The sequence below is a fragment of the Telmatherina bonti genome (genome assembly GCF_933228915.1).
Source record: "Telmatherina bonti genome assembly, chromosome: 8".
Taxonomy (NCBI): Eukaryota; Metazoa; Chordata; class Actinopteri; order Atheriniformes; family Telmatherinidae; genus Telmatherina; species Telmatherina bonti.
The window spans coordinates 22,694,135-22,716,009 of record NC_136626.1 but is presented as its reverse complement, the minus strand read 5'-3'; the positions used below and the strand labels follow the sequence as shown (position 1 = coordinate 22,716,009).

The following is a 21,875-nucleotide window of genomic DNA, read 5'->3' as shown; positions in this document are numbered from 1 at the left end:
AGATTGAGACTGTTAAAAGCAGGCATAATAATAATAATAATAGTGATGATGATAATAATAATAATGAAAACAACAAACAGGTATAATTCTTGAAATGACTAGAATAGAATCATGAGCGCTTCCACAAAAGTGATCACAGTGCAACATGCCATCCACTAAGTGAGACATTTACACCTGGAATTTTTGGACGTCTTGCTTTGCTTTCTGAATAGGAACCATATAACTGCTGTCAGTGATACACTAAAAAAAATCTGCATCTATGATTACTGCCTATCGATAGAGGAAAGGCTTTATCAGTTATCAGTAAATATAGATTTCAAAGCTGCGCATGGTCCCGTCGGGGGAAGGTCTTGCATATTTCAGCAAGACTGCACATTACATTTGCTTCAGCATAGGAGGCCTACGGTAGAACAGTGTGCTGTATTGGCCTGATAAAGGTTTACAATCACCAGTTGGAAACATTTAAGGCATCATCAAACAAAACACATCAACACACCCTGAAACTTTTACCAATGGTTTAACATTGGTTTATAGACATTAATGTCGTTGTTAAGGAAGCAAGTCACACGATGAATACGACCAAACCAAATTAAAAATAAAAAATCCTCAACAAATGAAAACTTAATAGTAAAGTGAAGCAGGTGTGACGCACGCGCGTTGTTACCTACCTTTACCATTTACGCAGTGGATGCTGGATGAAACCCTGTTGATGAAAAAGTGCCATTGAGTGATAATTATATCTAAAACAAGGACTACCTTAAGGTCTGGATCTATGCAATATCAGGATGACCTTCATAAGAAAAATGCTGAGGAAGCTGTCAGACATAATATCGCCAGAGATGGACATTCCTGATACTTTGTCATGTCAATGTTTCAGTCGTCTACCTGCGGCTCCGCGGAGCACCTGAAGGGGTGAAATGACAGGAAACACCACGGCCAAGGACTTCTTCAGCTATCCGGCAGCTGTCCCATGATACGAGCCTGGTTACACCTGCTTACCAGCTTCAGTAAAACGCCACGGTGCGGACAGTTTCTTCCGATCGTAGCCACTTCCTCAACTACTTGTAAAGATGTGCTTCAAATGACGTGACCTCGTGGATACACACATCATCGTTTCCACGACACAGCATTACAAGTGTTTCTTTGCAAAAACCATTTCAGGAACAAACCAACCCCAGAGACTAAATGGTTGAAGTGTGTTTAATATCCCCCCGTAATTATAGGCAACGCTACAAAGACATTCAAATAATAGGACAACAACGTTCACACTTCCCGTTTACACGATACAAAACAAAATGCAACATCCTTCAGGAACAACATAAAGAAATACTCATATGTGAGTATTGGTAAACAAATATTAACCTAAAAATGCACAGTAATTCTCTCTCACCAGCTATGAAGCCCAAGTTGGCAGCCCAACGTCTTTGTTAAATGAGATCATAATACAAACCACACACAACAACTTATATATGCTGCCCCCCCCCCCCCTCCCAAAGTCAGCCTTCTGTAATACACATGATGCAGGCACAAGGAAGAAAGCAATTCATTTGATCATTACAGCAGATATTCAGTCTTGTACTCCGACTTCTCTCCTCTGCTGAGCATCCTCTGGAAGAAAAAAAGAAGACTAGGCATATCATTCAAAAGATAAAACTATGGCTGCATACATCATCAGTATCTTAAGTGCTTCGTTCCCTCAGCATGCACTGTGCAATTTATGGCCTCTTTCCTCAGAGACATAGTCTTTCAAGTGTGAACCCTTGCAGAAAACCTCTAAAGGGGAGTTCTTCTAGGTTTGGGTCAACTTTTTCCAGTTGCCTTGTTTTGTAGGTGAAGGGCCTTTGGTGTGCGTTCAAAAACTCGTCTCCCTCCAGGTCATGAAATAGGATGTCTTTCCAGCTTTAGGGGGAGCAAAAATAAACAGAAAAGTTCACACTGTTTTATTGGTTCTGACGTGTCATCTGTAGGCACATTGAACATCACAGTACTGTATACATGAAGCTCCTTAAAGTGCTCTCTGAAATCAGTCTTACAGCTTCAAAGCCCCAGTCTTGAACATTTTCAGCAGCAGTATTAGTTCAGTAAGTCCTCAGGAGTTGGATGGTAAAACTGAACGGGCCTGAAGAGCAGCTTTTTACTCAGAGAAACATTTTTTAAAAAGTTTAAAGTGCTAATCTTTAAACAGTACAGGAGGATTTCATATGACAGAGAGCAGTAGTGACGGTAGGGATGTTTAGGAATTCATCTTGTTATACCGTCATGGAAGGATGAAATCTGTAGCTTTCAACTTTCTTTTTTTTTACCAAACCAATTTACTTTGCAATTTTTAGATTGCCTTATATCTGCATAAAATCATGATATGGGTCAAAGAATTGTTGTAAATATCCTTAAATGTCAGCCCCAAGCCTCTTAAGGGTGAACATATATGAACATGTAGAGTCAGAGTTATATTTATACAGGTGTAGCTGAGTGTTAAGATAGTATCCAGAACAAAAGTTTAAAGGTGTGACATTCTACCAGTCCCTAAACTAGCAAACATCTCTGCACCAGAATCAGAGGTCAACCACTTGCTTCTTCTTCCTTTTTGTCTTTTTTGCCTTCTCCCTCGCCTTCACCCATGTCGCTGATGTCCCGTCGTCGCTTGCGGTTTCGTGCGCTGGCTTTGGATGCGGGGAGCGACTCCATGCCCAGGACTTTGTGGATCTGGCGGAAAGCAAGCAACCGCAGAGCGTGCTGGAAACAGAGGAAAAACAGACTGTAAGCTGAAAACACACATTCTCATATCCAGCAGGACAAAATATCCCATGGTTGTGCACCTGTGCACTAGCAGTTATGTCCTCCCGGGCTTGAAGCTTCATGCACTCCAAGGCATCTGTTTGATCCTTCTCACAGGGATCCATCAAACCTGGCCCATCTGGGAAAAGAGAAAACAGAAGAATGAATGTGACTGAAAACAGTAACTGAGGGAGATCATTTATTTTATATATAGTCTAGCTGAAGGTAAAGTTATTCTGTAGAATGAATGAGGCCGGCAAAGACGAAAGAACTCAAAGTAAAAACTAAACTAAGCTATGTATGAGCATGTGCCAAAAGTTTATCTACTTCTGATTTCATTAACTTATGCATATTTGACTGAGTGACCTGGCAACAGGATGCCTGTAGAGATACACTCCAGGACTCTGCGCATGGCTTCCCCTGGGCTGAGTGGACCTGTTGCACTGCTGATCACCTTCTCCACCAGCAGCTCCATTGCCTGCAGAGAGAAACCAAGGGAAACACACAATGAATGGAAATAATTTTTACACTCACATTGCATTTATTCAGTCTAATATCCTCTTTACTGTTTTTAACCTTTACTGTTCCCGATCTCGACTTCTCAAAAAACCTCAAAATCTGACATTTGATGTGCATAAGCCATAGCAGAGTTACTACTTTTTTTTGTGGAGACAAACTGATATTTGACGGTCAAACTTAAACATCGGATAACGTTTACAGACAAGGGAAAGCACTAACCCAACCAGGCATCTTCCCCCAGGTAGGAACACGCTGGCATAGATCTCTCAGCACCCGAATGACAATCACACAGGACTGCAGCCCATTTGCACGAGCCTGGAGAAAGTCAGATCACATGCAACAAATTATCCTCATTTAAATTCTAGTCTTCTGACAAGCTCACCCACAGTCAACATTAAACTAACATCATTTTTACAGCTACAGTTACAGTGCAGCTTGCCATTTCATCTCTGCAAATTTAAATCAACAGCTTGAGATATGGTACCACTGAGGATTAATCTGGCTCGTTTCCAGGTTACAATGAGAGTTTTGTGAGGATAAATAGCAACACTTGAATGTTTCTCACACTGACCAATCATTATGAAAGAATTTCTTGCTGCTCTCTGATATTTCAATTCATCATCAGAAAGAGAAAAACCATGTGAGACTGTAAAGATCAGTAAAATATGCTTTCCGTTAAGTTTTACCTGAAACCATTTGGCATGACGGAGAGCTGCAAGGTATTCCAAACATTTCGCCTTATTCAGAAGATCAGGGGAATCATTCTCAGCCACACCTGTTGAGGATGGGATATTCAGACTTATGATTGACATTTAAACCAGAGCCAAACCCACATGATCACCACGTGCTGTGACTGTGGATGCACGGCCACTGATGAGAGTAACACTGCAAGCTTGCATGTGGCTTGTGAGCAGACATTTCCATCAACCCTTAAAATGATCTAAAGTTTCTATTAAGTTGCTTTCACACATGCACTTGAGTGCCAAAATATTCTGCTCTGTCCATGTGGGAAAACAACTTCAGTTTTGTAAGAAAAATAATGAAGGGGAGATATGAAAAACAGGAAGACAGGCATAAAATAAGGAGGAACAGGATGTGTCTGACTTACAGCTTGACTGAGACAAGTAGTTCAAAGAAAAAAAGAAAAGATAAATGTGTCCTTTGCAGTGGTGGGTTACAGGTGCATGTAAAGAAAAAAAAAAAGGAGATCCAAACCATTCAGAAGTAAGACGGGTCAGGTATTTTAGTTTTTTAGTTTAAGATTGTCCAAAAAAAAAAAAAAAATCATCCCACCATTTTATGGCTTAATTTGGCATTTTTAATTGAAAGACATTTTGATTTGGCAAACACAGAGAAGCCAGATGCTAACAGAGTTAATAGCATCTTTGATTAGTCGCTTCAGTTCATGATCATTAAGTTGAACATTTAAAATAAATCAGAGGTCAGTTTTATTGCATCTGAACTTTTTCTGCAGCACATTTTGAGCACATTTACTGTTATTATTCATTCCATCCCCACTGTGTGAACACTCTTATCAGTCCCTAACCTGGTGGTTGTAAGCTACGCATGTAGCCACAGCTGCAGCCTGATAGAAACATAGTGAATCCAGTCTCCCTGACCACAACCGAACAGTCTCACACATACCTACACCAGGGATGTAGACACTGGAAGCAGGAAAGCAAGGAAGGCGAAGTGTTTTGGACACAACAACATATTCACTGGGACGACGCAGGCTTTGAACTTAAGGACAACCTGCTCTATTGCCTGAGCACCTGCCATCCCTTCCCATACTGACAAGTCAAAATGTCTCCTATGTGAAAAAGGCCATTAGATAATATCAGCTACAACATTAAAAAGACAAATAGGTGAAGAAGATTATGTGGATTATCTAGTTACAAGGCAATGAGTTGCATGGGGTCAGGCATTTTTTATGTGGATGTTAGTCATAACACATACCACCCACTTAATTATCATCTCCAATCCAGTAAACCCACCCTCTCTCCTCTCTGAAGGAGCCTCCACCTGCAAAATAACAGTCTAAAGACACAATCAGGAGGCTACAGTAGTAGATAAAACAACCCAAATCAGATCAGCTTAAATATAAAAACAAATAAAAAACAAGTCATGTAATGAAGGAGAGACAGGGTGTATTTACAACTACTTCATGTGATAACATGCAGGTCAGGTCGTGGGTTATACATAAACGGGTCGGGTTTCATCATTACTATGGGTTTGGGTGGGTGCAGGTCAGAAAAATTACACCCGTGAAGGGCTCTGTTCGTAGGGTTTCTGGGTAATACTGCGATGTCTAGAACATGCATTTTCTGAACGCATGTTGTTGGCAAAAATCTGCATCGCTTTCTTTTCTTCTTGATTCAATTTCTTTTTGGTCAGATAGTCCGTTTGCAAGTGAACCGAGGTCTTGGCTTTCAAGTGGACCAGAGTCCAATTCTTTGGAGTGCAAAGTGTTCACACTGTGGTAAACTATCCCTAGAACCAGATTATGGTGCTGTTGCCAAGCAAAAGCTAAAGATGATCAAATTAATAATCAATCAATCCATTTAAAGCAGATCAAACAACAGCAGTGTGACTGTGAAACCTGAAATATCTGCTATATTTGCCCCCCCCCCTCCAAGTTTTGATTTTATGTACTGATGGATAAATAAACAATATTTGGCAGTTTTTTCCCTGTCTTTTATTTTGTGGCTTCTAAGTTATTTATTTATTCTGCTACTAAAAACAAATTAACAATTTTATGTGAAACATTTTATCACAAAGTTAAAGAAAATATATAATTTCAGCTTTTTCACCATTAGGTTCTGTATTGATTTTCAGGTGCAACTATAGTAACTAAAATAAAATTTAGTACATTTATGCTCCCAATGTTGTGGATTTCCTCTTTTTCACATTGGATTTGATAACAGCAAGCTCATAAACAAAAAGATCAGAACTTGTTAGACATGGCTGAACTTATCTCATCAATTTAATCATCAATTTCACTCATCAATTTTATCCCACTGAATTATAAATTTATCAGTTGGAGTGTGAGGTATCTTCCTTAAAACTGGATATGAATGTAAAATGACATTTCTCAGGGAGGTAGAGGCCCCTTCTTTCACCTTGTGCCCCAGTGTTTAAGGACATAAACATTAAATCAACAAAAGTAAAAGCAGATCTGTTAAACCATATGACACAGGCTAATATGAACCTAATAACAGTATGAATAAAATTTGTTTTTCTCTATGAGACTTGTATGAAGTTCTCATAAACAGAACAGATGAGGAAGATTTTTATGAGATTAGATAATGTGACAAACAACAGCTTCCTCCTAGTGACTAAATGTGGTTTAAATGATGCATTATGTCGCAAGCAAAGTCTTTGGGGGTTTCCAAACTTCCCTGTTTAAGAAAATTGCATCAAGAACAATTTAAATTAGCTTTAATCAGGGGTAAAGAAATTATAAAAACAAAGCCTCTGTTTTGAAGCCTACACTACCATACCACTTAATCAAAGACCTCCATTTATCACACTTCTCAGAGCTTGGAGTTCCGATTTAGCTGCATGCCAGTCTTTCTAACAAATGCACCAGCAAATGGGAGGATGGCCCAACAGTGAAAAGCTTGATAAATAGGGATGAAACAGCAGGTTTATTTTCACCCTAATCAGTGGTATGTGTATCAGTGTGGTCTTCAGATGAGCTGTTGGCTTGCCAGGGTCTGCTGATACAGAATGAGGCACTGATCAATAAACCCAAACAAAAACATAAAATATCAAATTAAATAAAAGACAACAACCACAGAAAACATCTCTGCCATGTTTTCAAAATGGAAAAAAACCAGAGAACACATTAAGATGCTGACAATTACTGAAGCAGGTAGAGGAGTAGATGCAGCACAATGATCTTAAGCCATTATCCTCATTGTTGAATGGGGGAAATAATGACAGTGGAGTCAGTCATTTTCTCTAAATATTACATTTCAGTGCTGATCATTGTGATGCGATCACAGTCACACTCCAACACCTTATCGTAATGCCACATAATAATGCAGTGATGACAGACAAGAGAATGGAAAGTTGCTGGACCTCAACAATTCCCCACACAGGTACCATAGCAAAAAACATCTCCTGAATCTATAAAGGAAGATTACAGTGAAAACAATGTTAAGAATGTCACCACGTAAAGTATTTTCATCCTTGGGTATTAACTGAACAGTGATCATCTATTATCAGAGCTTCCTAAGGTTTTATCTGAGCATGTGTTCACAGATTAAACACACACCCGAGTGGCACAGAAAGGTCGGAGAGCCTGGCTTTTGATTTTTTTTTTTTTTTGCTTTGGAGAGGACGTAAAAGAAACAGGGGACTACTGTAGTTGCATAAAAAAATAAAGGGGGGAAGGGGGGGGGTGGGGGGGGGGGGTGAAGAAGTGGAACAAATGAATGTGTGATTTAATTCTTGGGGGTTAAAGAAATATTAAATGTGGGCTTAATTACTGTCCCACTTGTTTTTATTGACCTAATTATTTAGCTTTAAAAATGCTGTGCTTCAGAGTAAAGGGTGGAGCAGGGGGTAAAAATACTGATATTAGTGTATTGCACACACCACTAACATTTGGTTGTTTGGCATTGAAAGCTTTGGCTTCTCTAACCTTTCTCAGCCGCTTTTTCTTCTGCCTGCTTGTCCTTCTCAGCAGCAGGGTCCTCCCTCATCAGCGGCGAGGTGAGAGAAATGGTCACCTGCATTTTGGGCTCCTTGCTTGAAAATATCACGATGTTCGCCTCTTCGGGGTGAGCCTGCACCTCATACTGATCTTCAGAAAATGTCTGCCGGTTAAAAGGACACTTGGGATTATTCACTACAGAGGAGGAGGAGGGTAGGGGTAGAATAGCCTTGTTTGGTGAGTTTACAGGGCAATACTGCGAATCTGTCATTTAGATCTTTGAAAAAGGTCAGAGGGGTGTAGCTGCCTCATCAGATAAGGTCAAAGAGAGTAAAAAGAAAACTGAATGATTGACTTTGTTACATTAAAATTTAGAATATGAAAGGGGCAAATAATGAAAGGAAGTCCCATCTCACTCTGTAGGATTCAGGTGTCATAACCAGGCAGTAAATCTAAAGATCAGCAAAAAACACCTTCAATGCAAGTTCATTCAGCTACAACCAGAGGGAGGAAAAGTTAGGGATGACATCATTACACATTTGTGTATCCTTTCTCATGTTCGCCTTACATATAAACCATGATTAATATGTAAATGGTTTTCTTCTGCAGCTAAAGGGATAATTGTTTCATTTGTGAAAATGTAAAAATCTCAACAACAGGGATCTTACAGGTTTACAGTAAAGGTTAGAATCCTCCGGCAACAACGAGTGGAAAAATAGAGTTGTCAGTTTTTGCTTTACTGCATCACACAGGCTGCTTCTGAACTGGATATTCATACTGAATATTTTTATTCCCACTATGAAGACTTCTGCATCCATAATTTTACCAAATAGTAATTTGTGTAACAGGAGTGATTGCAGCCTGTCTAACATCGCTTAAGAAAATCAATCACTTTAAAGAAACTGCTTATATATTATTATTGTTATTAAATTGAAGTATTTCAGATTACCACATGTGAAGCTTAAAATGGTCTTTTTCTTTATTATTTTCCACTTTTGTCAGGTTTTTCAGGTATGCAACGGTAATTCTGTGGGGGCCCAAGGGGTCCCAAACTGAGAAAGTTCAGCTGTTTACAGATTATTTTTATATCCATGTTCCTTTTTTTTGGCTCCTTAGAAATTGCAGGTAAACTTCAATTTGCTTTTTTTATGGATTTTCTTAATTCTGTGCCACTGATTACAGCTGTATTACATGTTCACTTGCTGGATGGAGGTTCTACTTTGAAGCCGATATTTCTAAACATAAAAACTTTAATTATGTATCATTAATTCAGGATTTAATTTTTTTTTTTTAACAAAGATATAGTTTGACATATTTCACAATAAGTGACATTTAAAGAGGATGCAATCACTTCTGCTATATATGTGGAGGACACACTGTGCTTATGAGAGGTCATGGTTGACAGTCATACATGATCACTGAAAATAAACTGCTCTAGTGTAGAACATTACTGCAATTAAGATGTATTGTACCAATAATATTTTTCATTCACGTAAAGTGGTTGGGAGAATACGCCTTTCTCCCCAACAAAAAAAATGCAATAACAGTGGAAAACCTGGATTCCAGTTTTGTTACACAGCATCATTGTGATGATGCTGTGTAACTGGAAGCAGTATCTTCCAGTCTTTTGGTATCCGTGTCTAACGACACAAGTCAAAAACAGAAAGAACTCATGCTCTATTCCCAATAGTATGGAAAATACTGATGAATGCAGCCTTTTTCTAAGAATTTTGATTCCAGCTGATAATCCAACAGTAATAAGAAAACTTTACAAGTCCTAATCAACCTAAATGTGAGAATGCTGATTTTTTTAATCTTCATTTTCCACAATGCTTCCTTGACACAGTTTCTCAAACAGTACAGAGGATGAAAATCTCTCATGCTCACCGCCAGTTCCTTTGGTAGCTGTTTAGCAATGGTCTTCAGTAATGAGATGGTGGGCTTCTTTGCCGTCAGCAGGATAAGTTCCACATTTCTGTCTCCACGAAGCAGCAGGCCTTTGGCCAGGATACCAACCCTCATCACACCTTTTAGCAGCCGAGCAGTGTTTTCAGTACTGAAGGAAATCGCAACGGGTCAGGAGAAAGGTTGCAGAGAAGATTTTACAAACATTACATCTAAAATATATACACTAAACATGCTTAATCCTACACACCTAAAGCTGTCTAGATGTGTCAGGTGTAATGAAACAGAAAGAAATGAAATCTCTCCCTGCAGTTTTTTTTTTTTTTTTTTTTTAATCACAAAAGGTCACAAGTTACCTCTTTTCATCTACTCCTTCAGTAGCAGCAGTATTAACAGCCAGTTTCTCCTTCTCAAGCAGGGAGTCTGAAACCAGTTTGAGAGCTCTCTCTGAGTGGGAGACGATCCTCTGCACAGCCTGAAGCTCCTCTTCTACTGGGTAAATGGTGGAGTGCTTGGCCATGATGTAACGGTCATCAGGAGAATCAGGTCGTCGCACACAAGTCTTAAAAAGAGGGTTGGGAAATTCGAGCGACTGGTCACAATATTAAAAAAAAAATCTTCCCCATGAGGGCTTTTTCCTATTTGTTTGTTTTCAACATTAATAAATATAAGCAGAAAATGAATGAAGAAAAACAAAACTGCAACACTTACCAGCAGAGGGGGCACTGGCATGCCGGGACGACTCATTAGCGGTGGAGGAGCCATCCTTCGTCTCTGGTCTCCCCAGTACATCTGCTCCTCCTCAACCCTCCTCCAGTACATGTCCTCCTCATATCGCCTGCAGGAAAGAGGATGATGTTTCATGTCATGCACGATAAATCACATATTCAACGGGGGATAATATGAACATTGTTGAGGTTACACCAAAGTTCTTAAGACAGGGATCTTTTTTCCAATATTTTTACATGTACTATTAATAATACAAACTAGACATTAAAAAAATATTGTTAGCTCAAAGAAGGCTGAGTTCACAGGATTCACAAACAGTAAATACATTAAAGTTTATCCTGAAGCAGGATTCACAAAGACTCAGCAGAGGCCAGACATAATATTTGGACCTCTAGTGACAATCTGTCAAGAGCTCACTCACAAAATTAGTCAAAAAGTTTTGACTGGCTTGCTCGTCTACTGCTGCATTGAAAAAAGTTTTACTACATTCAGCTTTTCACAGGAAGCTATGCGAGCGAAGTGAAGGTGCAAACCAAGAATTAAATTTGGCAATGCACGACATCACTAAGGTCAAAGTGAAAGAGAAGCTAGATCACTGACACTGGAAATATGTACATGTACATTAGGCCAAAAGTACATGTACAAGTGGCTTTATTATGTACATGTGATTCATAAATTAATCTATTTTAATTTTCCTCTGGCAGTTGGAAAAATTTCTGTTTTACTATACAAAAAAAGAAGAGAATGCGAATGACCAGAGTCAGAAACAGTCAGGACATGCTTGAATGCAGCTTGTTCTATCTTTTCCTTTCTTTTGTCTCTTTGGTATTAACAAAGGAAATCTTGAGAATGGATGTCAAAATAAAGGGTGTAACAACACAGATAGTACACGACACGGTCCATACCTCGGTTTTGGGCCACAGTTTCAGTACGTACGTTGTGTGTAAACAAAACAGTTTTTTGTTTTTTGTTTTTTTTAATCGCAAAGTTATACTTTTATTTTATCAACAAAAAAGAATTTAACAGTAAGACCAAATGATAACACTGTACTAAATACATTAGCACTTTCTGTAATGAACAATATAACAATGACGATATGATGTAAATAACATAATATATATATATATATATATATATATATATATATATATATATATATATATATATATATATATATATGAAAAGAATAAATCTCTTGGCTGTCCTAGGAACACTAGCACACTGGAACAATCCCAAGTCATTGTGCTTGACAGCCGAAATGATCCCACACTAAAGATCTGAATGAAGCCAGCGCATCTTTAAACTTCTTTCTCCTTACTCTGCTAGAGCTATTTTCGCATGTCTGTGTGTGTATGTATACAAGCCACAACCAAGTCCCTGTGAGAGGAGTGAGGGAGAGGGGGCACAACAGTGATTGGACATCGATTTGCAGGGGCGAGCTTTAGTTTGCGTGGAACACACACTCATTGCCCTGCAAAGCATTAACTGAAGCGCCAGCACCATGGACGGCAGACTGAACAGTTTGGTATTTTACCAAATTCTGTTGCATCCCTCATAAAAATGTGAACAAGTTTAGGTGGGTGATGAAAAGTTCAGACTGACCTCATCTCCATGTGCCACCGCTGCTCATCATCTCTCTGTCTCTTTAGCACCGCTTTCTGCTTCTGCTTCTTTAGCTTGCTCTCCTGTAGCTTCCTGGCCCGGTTACTGGGCTTAATCTCCACAGGTAGCTCTGGGTTCACTTTCTTCTGTAGGGCGACAGTAAAGAGAAAGGAACAAATTTAAGGGGAATGTAACTAAAGCCCGTGCACACTGGATCTTGTCCTGCCACTTCCTAGTACTACAGCATTGAAGAGGGACAGTGTAATAAAATATAATTTCTTATTTTCTTTTTGAGCTTCATTTCACATTTCCAACTTGAAAACCTGATTTGATTTAAATCAGTGTTTACATTTACAAAACTGCAGAGTTTTCATACAGATACTCCTCCAGGGGACAATACGTGGGTCTTTAGTTGCTTTCAACCATGAAGACAATCGAGTGTCACTAGTGAAATCTGGATGGGCTCTCAGGAAACAGTTTTAAACTTTCTTTGTGTAACAAGCCAAATGATGAATATGTTTTCTTCTTATAATGGAAATAAAATAGAAGTAACTTAAAAAGGGGAAATCAGAGAACAGAGACTAAAGCTAAAAGTCTGCTGAGACCAAGCAACCATTCGGTTATGTCTGTAAAACCAGTCCATGCATCTCTCCCTGTTATTAGATGATGCCTGAATACCCCATTTTAAATAAAATAAAGACACGTTTTAACTATTACTTTACATTATAACTGAAGTACCAAGTGAGCTACAAAGTAGCCCAATGATGCTTTGAGACAGTTACCTTGTATTGCAGCCTGTGTCTCCTTCCTTTCAGATGCATGTCTTTAGCATTGGGATCATTGAAGCTGCACTCACAGAGTTTACAGTGAAATCGAATCACTTTTCCATCATCATTACGTACCTGAAAGGTACAGGTACAGACACATAAAAAATGTCACACTTCAACAAAAACAATCTAGATCATTATTATTTTTAAAAAATGACATGTTTCCATCAAATTTAGCTTTTTTTTTCCCATTTAAAAACCGTTGTGCATCAAAAGTACACAAAAAGCCTGATCATAAAGCTATGAAGAGTTTATTTTAAGGTTGTCCAGTTCTGATCCTCAATAGCGACAGTTCTGCAGGTTTTAGATCGGGCATCCTCCATCCTGGTCATTAAAGGCCAGTGTCCTGCAGGTTTTAGATGTTGTCCTGCTGCAACACCCCTAATTCAAATGAACAGATCTCCAACAGCTCAATGTCAAGTTTTGCATTAATCTGACCTTGATGTGCTGGAGCAGGAAACATCAATAACCTGCTGGATAGCAGTCCAAAAGAACTAGAAATAGACACCACTGTTCTGTTTTCCATCTAAGTTTATTTTGTCACAGCAAGTTTATTTTCCATAAATAAGGATTGTGCGGAGGGGAAAAAAGCTGTTCCAAATAAATAAACATGTCCAATAGGTGTAACGAAGCATCATGGGTCAAATGTGCTATGTTGGCATCTATTGCAATGCTAACAAAAATTTATTCCATCGTGGGACAGGGCTGTTTCAGAAAGCACGCTGAATGCCGGCAAGGAAAGGGGATTTAAAGCAACACGCCAACCAACGAGGCCAGTGAAAGTTACTTCCAGAAAATCGGCATGATAAATAATGTGGACCCTTGTTTAATTAAAATCAGGACATGGAACAACAAGAAGATAAACTACCAATGGTTGTCATGGTAACATCTTTGCCTGCCTGATTCGTGGTGAGAGTACCTATTTACACAGCTGATCAGTTTTTAAACTAGAAATCCTTGGGCGCTCATGTCCAATTCACAAATAGATGGATGTGGGACTTGCATAGCTTTAAACTGGAAAATAACCCCACAGCTAAACTTTGGAGAAGCTAGTTGTAAGTAGCTCAGAATAACTAAATCAGACAATTCTAATACTGAAGTTTTCATCTTAATCTCCAGGGGGGAAAACTTTTACCTTGACTTGCAACAACAGCATCAGCAATGCAAAGACACAGTTTAATGGATTAATTTTTAGGTCTTTTTAATTGTAACATATACAAAGGGAGAGAAACAAACAAAACCGTCAAAAATCAAAGTATTTGAAGAGTCATATCGATAAAAATGATCTTGTTTGTTCTGGTCTTAAACTAGATGAGTTACATAAGGTATAATTCAGATATTACACAAGTCTAGACATTTTGCTCACTGGTTTTATAGAATTATCATTATTGTTAGTTCTGATATTCAGCAGTGACCTCTCTTCCTCCAAGAAGGAAAGAGGCGAAAAATTACTCCAGTTTTTTTTCCCCCCTTTTCTATTATGTTAGGTGCTGCAGCACCCGATAAAACAGCAAAGAAAAACAATCTTTTGGTCTAAATTGTCACCAAAACAAACAATGATCACAGTAGGATACTATACCATAAATTACCATAGATGCCAACATGTTGGATGTACATCCCAATCCCTATTCTTCCTGACCTCAAAGGATAAATAGAACACCCCTGTCCTCACTTTGTATTACTCTCTTGTAAAGCCAAGATGACTTGTTTTTTTGTGTCCCTGTTAAATTTGCTTCTGGTAAGCTACAAATGGTCTAATTTTACTTAAATATAATTTATTTAAGCATTATCAACAAATAAACCTCAGGTATCAATTAGCAGTCTGATACAGGGACCTGCACAAATGGGGATGTTGTATGTATTTCCTTCCTACCTCTTCCACATAGTCATGCCCCACAGGCTGGATGTCCCCTTGGTTTCCAGCTCTGTCCTCATCACTCAGAAGCTCCATCTTCTGGACTGACAAAGGAACAGGCTCCTCCACTTTAGCTGCCACCACTGTGACTGCTGCTGATGTTGCTGATGCTGCTGATGCTACAGACGATGCTGGAACACTTGTTGACTTATTGGCTGTGAAAGAAGACAAACATCTTTATGAACTCATTTAGATAAAGAAACACAATATAAAATTCCATGCAAAATTATAGGAAAACTTATTTGAAAATATTTTTAGTGATAATCGAGCTAATCAAAAGTTATTGCAAAGTATTACAATTTGGAAAACCTTTTGGGGGGGGTTATACATTTGGGGCTTAAAAACTCTAATGCATATGAACAGCATACAACAGAGTTAAGAAGGTGAATCGAACTTTTTTCCTTTTAACTGTCGCTTCATGCATGCTCAGTGCACAGTGAACCTGAGGTAAATTATGATCATCCCATTCAACATTCAATTCAAGCTTGCAAATCATTCAACTTACAAACGGTTGTTAGTTTGGAGGGAGCTGGTTTCTTAACTGGCGGAGCTGATTTGGTTGCATTTACAGATGACTGTTTGGGCATCGCAGAAGTGGAAGTAGTTAAAACTGTGGCAGAAGCTGAAGATGAGACTGCAGGTTTTCCTGCTGTCGAGGTCGTGATAACTGGAGCAGAATTTACCAACACTGGCTCAGTTGAAGGTATCGGTTTGCCAAGCTTGGTATGAAGTTTCACCACCTTTCCATGGTTGACAAAGAGAGAGAGGGAGACCCAATCAGCCAGCTTCAATGGAACATTACATGAGTGCACCACTATTATGTCAGTATCAGAGCTTGCCAGCTGTCTTTACTTTCAAAAATAACAAATCCTGAAAGACGGTTGAGTGGAAAAGGTATCATAATTTTTCTAACCTTCTGGTGTTTTGCCCCACGAATATGAGCAGCATAGGCGTCCACTCCAGTGCATGATACATCACATAACTCACACCGTAACTGAGTTTGGACTCCTCTGGGCCCATTGCTTGTTGCAGTTTGGCCCCCAGCCTTAAGAGCTGCTTCCTTTTTCTTATGCTTCTGCCCTTCATTGTGTTCTCTGTATGTCTAAACCAAGAAAAAGAAATCAAAGTATTTTTACAATTTGATTCAAGGTTTTCCTACATGTACTTTGGCATGAAATCTACATACTGAAGGGTAAATTTTATTTATCCAAAATGCCTGGCATTGCACAACACATTAGAGATGCTCAGCTGAAAATGCCTTACACTTGACCCATAATACTGATCCCGATTCATTTATTTATTTTATAATTGCTTACCTGAGGGCCTGCACAGCTGATCTTGCAAATATCACAGTAATGCAGCTGTGGCTGCTTAGGGGGTCCTTTTGGCCTCTGCAGCTTGTTCTGGTGAAAAGCAGGCTTTTTATAGGTATTTCCAGTTGGAGCTGTCACCATGTTGCTGCCTGAGTTACTCCAAGATGAGCTTGTCAGCTGCTTGGGTGGTGGCTGAACAGGGGGCTGGGGCTGTTGGGGCTGCTGCGATGGCTGTGGTTGAGGTTGGGGTTGGGATAAAGTCTGCTGGGCTGGCTGGTAATAGGAGGGGGCGGATGCAGAAGTGTAGCCTATTGAATTGTAACTGGAGTAGCCAATGCCTGAGGGTGAGAGACCAAGAAAAAAAATACTGAGGATAGAGTTACAAAAGAAAAGAAAGCTAGCAGGAAATGGGTCAAACATGAACAGTCAGCAGTCATGTAAGCAATAACATGACTTTAAATTCCCCAGGGACAACACCAGGATGGGCATCCACTCTGCTTCGACAAAGATGTTGTAGGAAAAATATGTTCCATTTTTAATTTGCAAGATATCACTGTGTATTTATGTTTTGCCAGGTTGTAAAGCAGTGCTAAAACCAAAGAAAAATATCAGTTACTGCATATAAGTATGCTGCAATAAACTGTACATTAGCCATTGTCCGAGCAGCTCAACTAAATGATATACTATGGGAGTTCAAGGTTCTCCTTGCACAATGCAGTTGCCATTCTCAGTTTTATTATTAATTAAATATACCTTTGACTTTTAGCATTGTTCAATTTATAACAAGGGAAACCTGTACTTTTGTTCATAAATGGCAATAATACTCTGCGGCTCCCTGTATTTTAGATTTTGCTTATTTTCTATTACCAAATGAATGAAACTCATTTTTACTATGCGAGTATGGAAAGTTTATGTACTAACATTTATACATTTACCTATACTTTATAGTAATGTTGAAAAAAATCAAGAGGTTCTTTTTCTCAGTTGTCTTATCTCACCAGAGTAGGAGGTGGCTGAACCAGTGGAGCTGAAGGAAGAACCAAGTGTGTAGGATGAAACTGGTGTTGGAGGTTGCGGGACACTGGTGGATACTGGGTAGATGTTATAGCTGGTAGACACAGAGCTGGAGGGAACAATGGGTTTTAGGGCAGTCACCTGCCTCTGTGGCAGAGGAGGCTGGCTGTACACTGTGGTGGGGGCTGGACTGTAAGCAGTCTTCACTCCTACTGACATAGAGGTGGGGAAGAAACATATCAATGGAAAGCAAGCAAGAAAGAAAAGTCACAAAAAATTACATTTTTCATTTTGATAAACTATCACCAGATACATTTATTTTACATATTGATGAAAATGCAACATGTACGTCTGATTTTTTTTCAGTCACACATCATTATCAGGGAGGAATCTGACTTCTCTGCATGAAGTCAGCAGGACAGTGTACTAAAATATTAACCTAACACACTTAATAATCATCTTCAGGACAAGTTGCAACAGCTGCTTTGATTGTAGCAGAACCCATATCTGAATAAAATCATTAAGATTTGCATGTAACAATGGAAAACATGGGGAGCAGGAGAACTTTGTCAACATCCTTGCCAAACGACAAGTGTTTTGTTAATTGAAGCTATTTTTGGCGTACAGTCTGGAAAGCTTTCTGCCAGATTTTTGCAAACTGTGAATCTACTCATATTACAAAAAGTTTACACATTTCAGAGAGTTTTTTTTTTTTTTTTTACTTTGGCAGAGAAAAAACACTCCTGCAATAAGTTCCTAAATATATAAAAATCAAAGCTATTTTTACATCTGTCACATATTGTGTGCTAGTAGCACCAATATTATTTAAACATACTACATATATATAAAATAATATATGGTTTTTCTTTTTTCTCTCTCAGGTCTCTTTACTCAGTTTAGTTCACTTTATGGTCACAAGTTTCTCTTTATGACAAAATTTACCCAATGAAATATGTTAAATATGTTGCATATATTATAAAAAAGAAAAGAAAAAAAATTGTCTACATATCTTAAAAATCACAGTTACAAGAAAACACTTGTTATAATAGAACATAAGTTAAAAAAAAAAAAAAAAAAAAAAAAAAAAAAGGGGTAAAAAAAGCAATCTGCCAGCTGTGTGTTATAATTAAAATGACCTATCAGAGTGTGAATCTGTGGCACTGAGGCACTTTCTTGCTGCACACTTGGGTCAACTCTCCAACTGATTCCTAATAGATTGATCATTAGCCCAATTGTGTATCAAATTTGAAAATAAAAAGTTCTCGTCACAACGTCAAAGACCATATTATTGGGATCATTTCTCTGGCACCAAAAAAATGCGATTAGTGTTTTCACAGAAACAAAAAAAATCCAGGTGCCGTCTTTATGATATGTGTCCAAGTTGTGCTATTACAAGACTGACTAAATGGAAATAAACTCCTGCTTTGAGGAGAAAAAAACAACAAATTTTTCATTGTTGTATTAATCTCCACTGAAACAGCATTTAACAGAATAGCATAGACCAGTCACGTAACACTGAATGTAGCAATGGATACGCCATGATAATAAACTCACCAGTCTGATAGTAATTATCAGTGGGTGTCCTCTGGGCCGAGGCTACACTTGTCTGGTAGTACTGTTTGTTGTCATAAGTCGTTACAGCAGCAGGCCGCCCATAACTATAGTTGTCCTGCTGTTATATACAAAACACAATACAATTAAAGGTTATTAAAGTATATTATTACAGCAAAATTTATTAATAGCATGGATGGATGCAACAGTTCATTAAAAGTAAACTTTATTCGCATCAAAATTAAAAACCATTAAATAAAGTCTGGCAAGCAATGAAAAAATAAAGAGCATAAATCATAAAAGAAGCAAAAAGAAACTGACCATGTCTGAGTATACCTGGTACGTCTGTGGGGTGGTGGTGGGCTGTGGGGGATCTGGCTGTCTATAGGTGTAGTCTTGAGTCGGCGGATGGCTCTGATAGGTGGGGTATGAGGCTGAAGCCACAGGCTGGGCTGCCTGAACTGGAGTTGGTGAGTATGATGCTGTCACTGCATGGGCCACAGCAGAAGTCTGCTGAACACTATATGTGGCTGTCGAGGGATGAGAGTAGGCCGGAGGAGGCTGGGTGCTGAAAAGAGGCAGAAGAACAGAAAAATAAGCATCAAATTATTTTATAAGCCACTGAAAATTTTAGAAAAACAGAATAAGAACAACGGGGATGAAAGGCAATAAGGCTTTTCTGGCAGTTAGGTTTAACATCACTATCAAACTTTCATTAGAGAAATTTTCAAACCATATCTATCTATGTGTTTTATATGCTCTATATACATAACAAGTCTTTCATTAATTGTCTTACAAACTAAAAAATAAAGCTGACTTTAACACCTACAGGAGCAAGTTTTGGAACACTCCCATTAAATGAAAAAGGAAAGTGTTGCCAAACATGTATATCACCTTTCAGTTATTTAACACATAACCAGGCCTGGTTTCTAAAGGAGTTGGTAGCAGAAAGCCCTGCTGATATGCCCCTCTGTATTCCCCAATGTCCTACTGGTGATGGTGCATGAGTCTTCAGGCGATGCATGAGTTTCAATGTCTCGAGTGTCTGTATCTGTGAATGTCTGGATGTAGAGGTTGCTTGGTGGGGCTTGCAGATATTGCCTACCTTTGCTGATGCAACTCAGCATATTAAATCTCTAAATGACTGAAACCCAATATTCTGGCTGCTGAGCCTGACTGTAACACTGACGAAAGCATGAAAAATGTCATTTAAATGACCTTTCTCAAAGCAGATGTTTTTCATTGAGAATAAATCAGAAAATATTTGAAATTATTAAATTGTTTTTGTAAACAAAATATTAAAACTTTAAAAGGGTGTCATCAAAAATATACAGTCTGTGGTTTTGACTGAACAACTTATCAAATTCAGAAGTCAAGGATTAAGCAGAAAAAACATTTTCCCTTAAAAAGCATTATACAAAAAGGTACTAATGATAGATCTTTCAGTTATACTTTTGGGAAAAACAAACATTCTTCAGATATTAGACAAAAATATTTTTTGTCTACATCACATCTGGTCAGATTGAAAGGAAAATGTATGATTTCAAATTAGATAAATATGTCTGATCTTTAAAATATAAAACTAAAAACTGCTCTTGAACAACATTTACAATAGTTGATTTTATCAGTCTCTCAAAGCTTTCCGGCATCAGCAAGGACAGGAGCAAAAGTTGAATGATGCCTTCAGATCGTACTGGTACACATGTTGTGAAAGTAATCAAAAAAGCGTTTATCTTCAGAATGAACAAAAACAAAAAGCTGATTAAAACAAAATTTGAAAAAAGCAGATGAGCAAAAAATGTTTTGCTCTTGGGTTGATTATTCTTATTTTACAAACAGTAAATTAAGAAAGTCACAATGTCAATGTCTATGTCATAATACTGTACTTTTCACAAAGTCTCATGTAGGACCATGTTCTCAGAAATACATAATGTTTAGTTCTGACACCATCCCAAACATTTCACCAAACATGAGCAAAATTACAAATCAGTAAGTTTGAGTGGATACTTTGCTGTTGACATATCCGCCTGCTCTGTTCATATCTATAATAATATGATTCTGTGGCATCTGTATACAACAGTTACAAGGTGATTTGTTGATCAATACAACATTTTTCACCTGAAAGATGAGAATATTTGATTCATTGTATTATTTTCTTGTTTTAGTATTTTTGCTAGGATAAATAAACTGCTACTGTTATGATTGAAACAAGCAAAGCCATGGTTTGTGAGCAAAGCAGAAAATGGCTCAAGCTTCAGCATCAGTAAAGGTACATGCATGATTACAGAGTTATGTCACAGCACAAAATTTAGCTAAAGCTGAGAAGACAAGCCAAAAGTATTTATATTGCACATATGGTTTATTTACTGCCTCCTTAGTACTTTTATTTCTGACAAATTGGTACCTCATGTGAAACATTATGAATGACAAGGGATCTGAAAGCGTTATTTAAGTGCGTAAATATGAAAGCAGTATAGCTGGGTAATTTATTCTTCTTCCTCTTAAGAGTTATTTTTTTTACCCCTACATGAAATGTAAGTAACTGAAGGGCGGGGTTGTAGGATTGCATTTACTTAAATATGTTCACGTCTCATAAAACGTGTAACCTTATCACATTTCATGCTTCCTTTAGCGCTAATATTTGTCCTCAATATTTCTCCAATTACCCTTCAGATTCTTCAGAATTATAAACGACACTAATTTAAGTATCAAATCTTTGAAATTTGCCTCTTAACTCAGGAACAACTTCTGAGAAGACTGCAGTAGAACTCTGTAGGTTGCAGTCAGTCTACAGAAGGTATTACATGCAAATGTTTCAAAATAAAAGCAAATTCTAGCTACACTTTAAGTTGGGACATACCTCATCAAAGTCTATCTATTTTTTTTCTTATATTAGAAGAATAGCTGTCTTGTTGCATCCTTTCAAAATATCTGCTTACCAAAGATTATATTTCAGTTAACTGTCAGGGTGTGTTGGTGGTGAGAACCCAACCAAACACAAGACGAGGAGCGAGGACAGATGAGTCCATTCGCAGTAACAAGTTTAATCAGAACAAAACCAAACG

The 21,875-nt window shown here is 38.2% G+C and overlaps 1 protein-coding gene across 3 annotated transcripts in view; it reads right to left on the bottom strand.

The window, feature by feature from the left end:
• Positions 1-1,204: 1,204 nt before the first annotated feature.
• Positions 1,205-21,875, bottom strand: part of zfr2 (zinc finger RNA binding protein 2) — a 23,084-nt gene continuing 2,413 nt past the window's right edge. The window contains exons 2-19 of one of the 3 annotated variants that reach the window (XM_079244951.1): positions 19,132-19,378; positions 18,814-18,931; positions 17,244-17,471; positions 16,249-16,583; positions 15,846-16,034; positions 15,438-15,672; positions 14,891-15,087; positions 12,973-13,092; positions 12,191-12,336; positions 10,571-10,697; positions 10,216-10,421; positions 9,842-10,010; positions 7,943-8,117; positions 3,981-4,069; positions 3,514-3,609; positions 3,142-3,253; positions 2,817-2,914; positions 1,205-2,733 (exon numbers count right to left, since the gene is read on the bottom strand). In XM_079244951.1, coding sequence (XP_079101077.1) covers positions 2,560-2,733; positions 2,817-2,914; positions 3,142-3,253; positions 3,514-3,609; positions 3,981-4,069; positions 7,943-8,117; positions 9,842-10,010; positions 10,216-10,421; positions 10,571-10,697; positions 12,191-12,336; positions 12,973-13,092; positions 14,891-15,087; positions 15,438-15,672; positions 15,846-16,034; positions 16,249-16,583; positions 17,244-17,471; positions 18,814-18,931; positions 19,132-19,378 — 3,061 coding nt within the window. In that variant the 3' untranslated portion in view covers positions 1,205-2,559. The remainder of the gene's footprint in view (positions 2,734-2,816; positions 2,915-3,141; positions 3,254-3,513; positions 3,610-3,980; positions 4,070-7,942; positions 8,118-9,841; positions 10,011-10,215; positions 10,422-10,570; positions 10,698-12,190; positions 12,337-12,972; positions 13,093-14,890; positions 15,088-15,437; positions 15,673-15,845; positions 16,035-16,248; positions 16,584-17,243; positions 17,472-18,813; positions 18,932-19,131; positions 19,379-21,875) is intronic. The other 2 variants (XM_079244952.1, XM_079244953.1) reach the window with 2 other exon arrangements.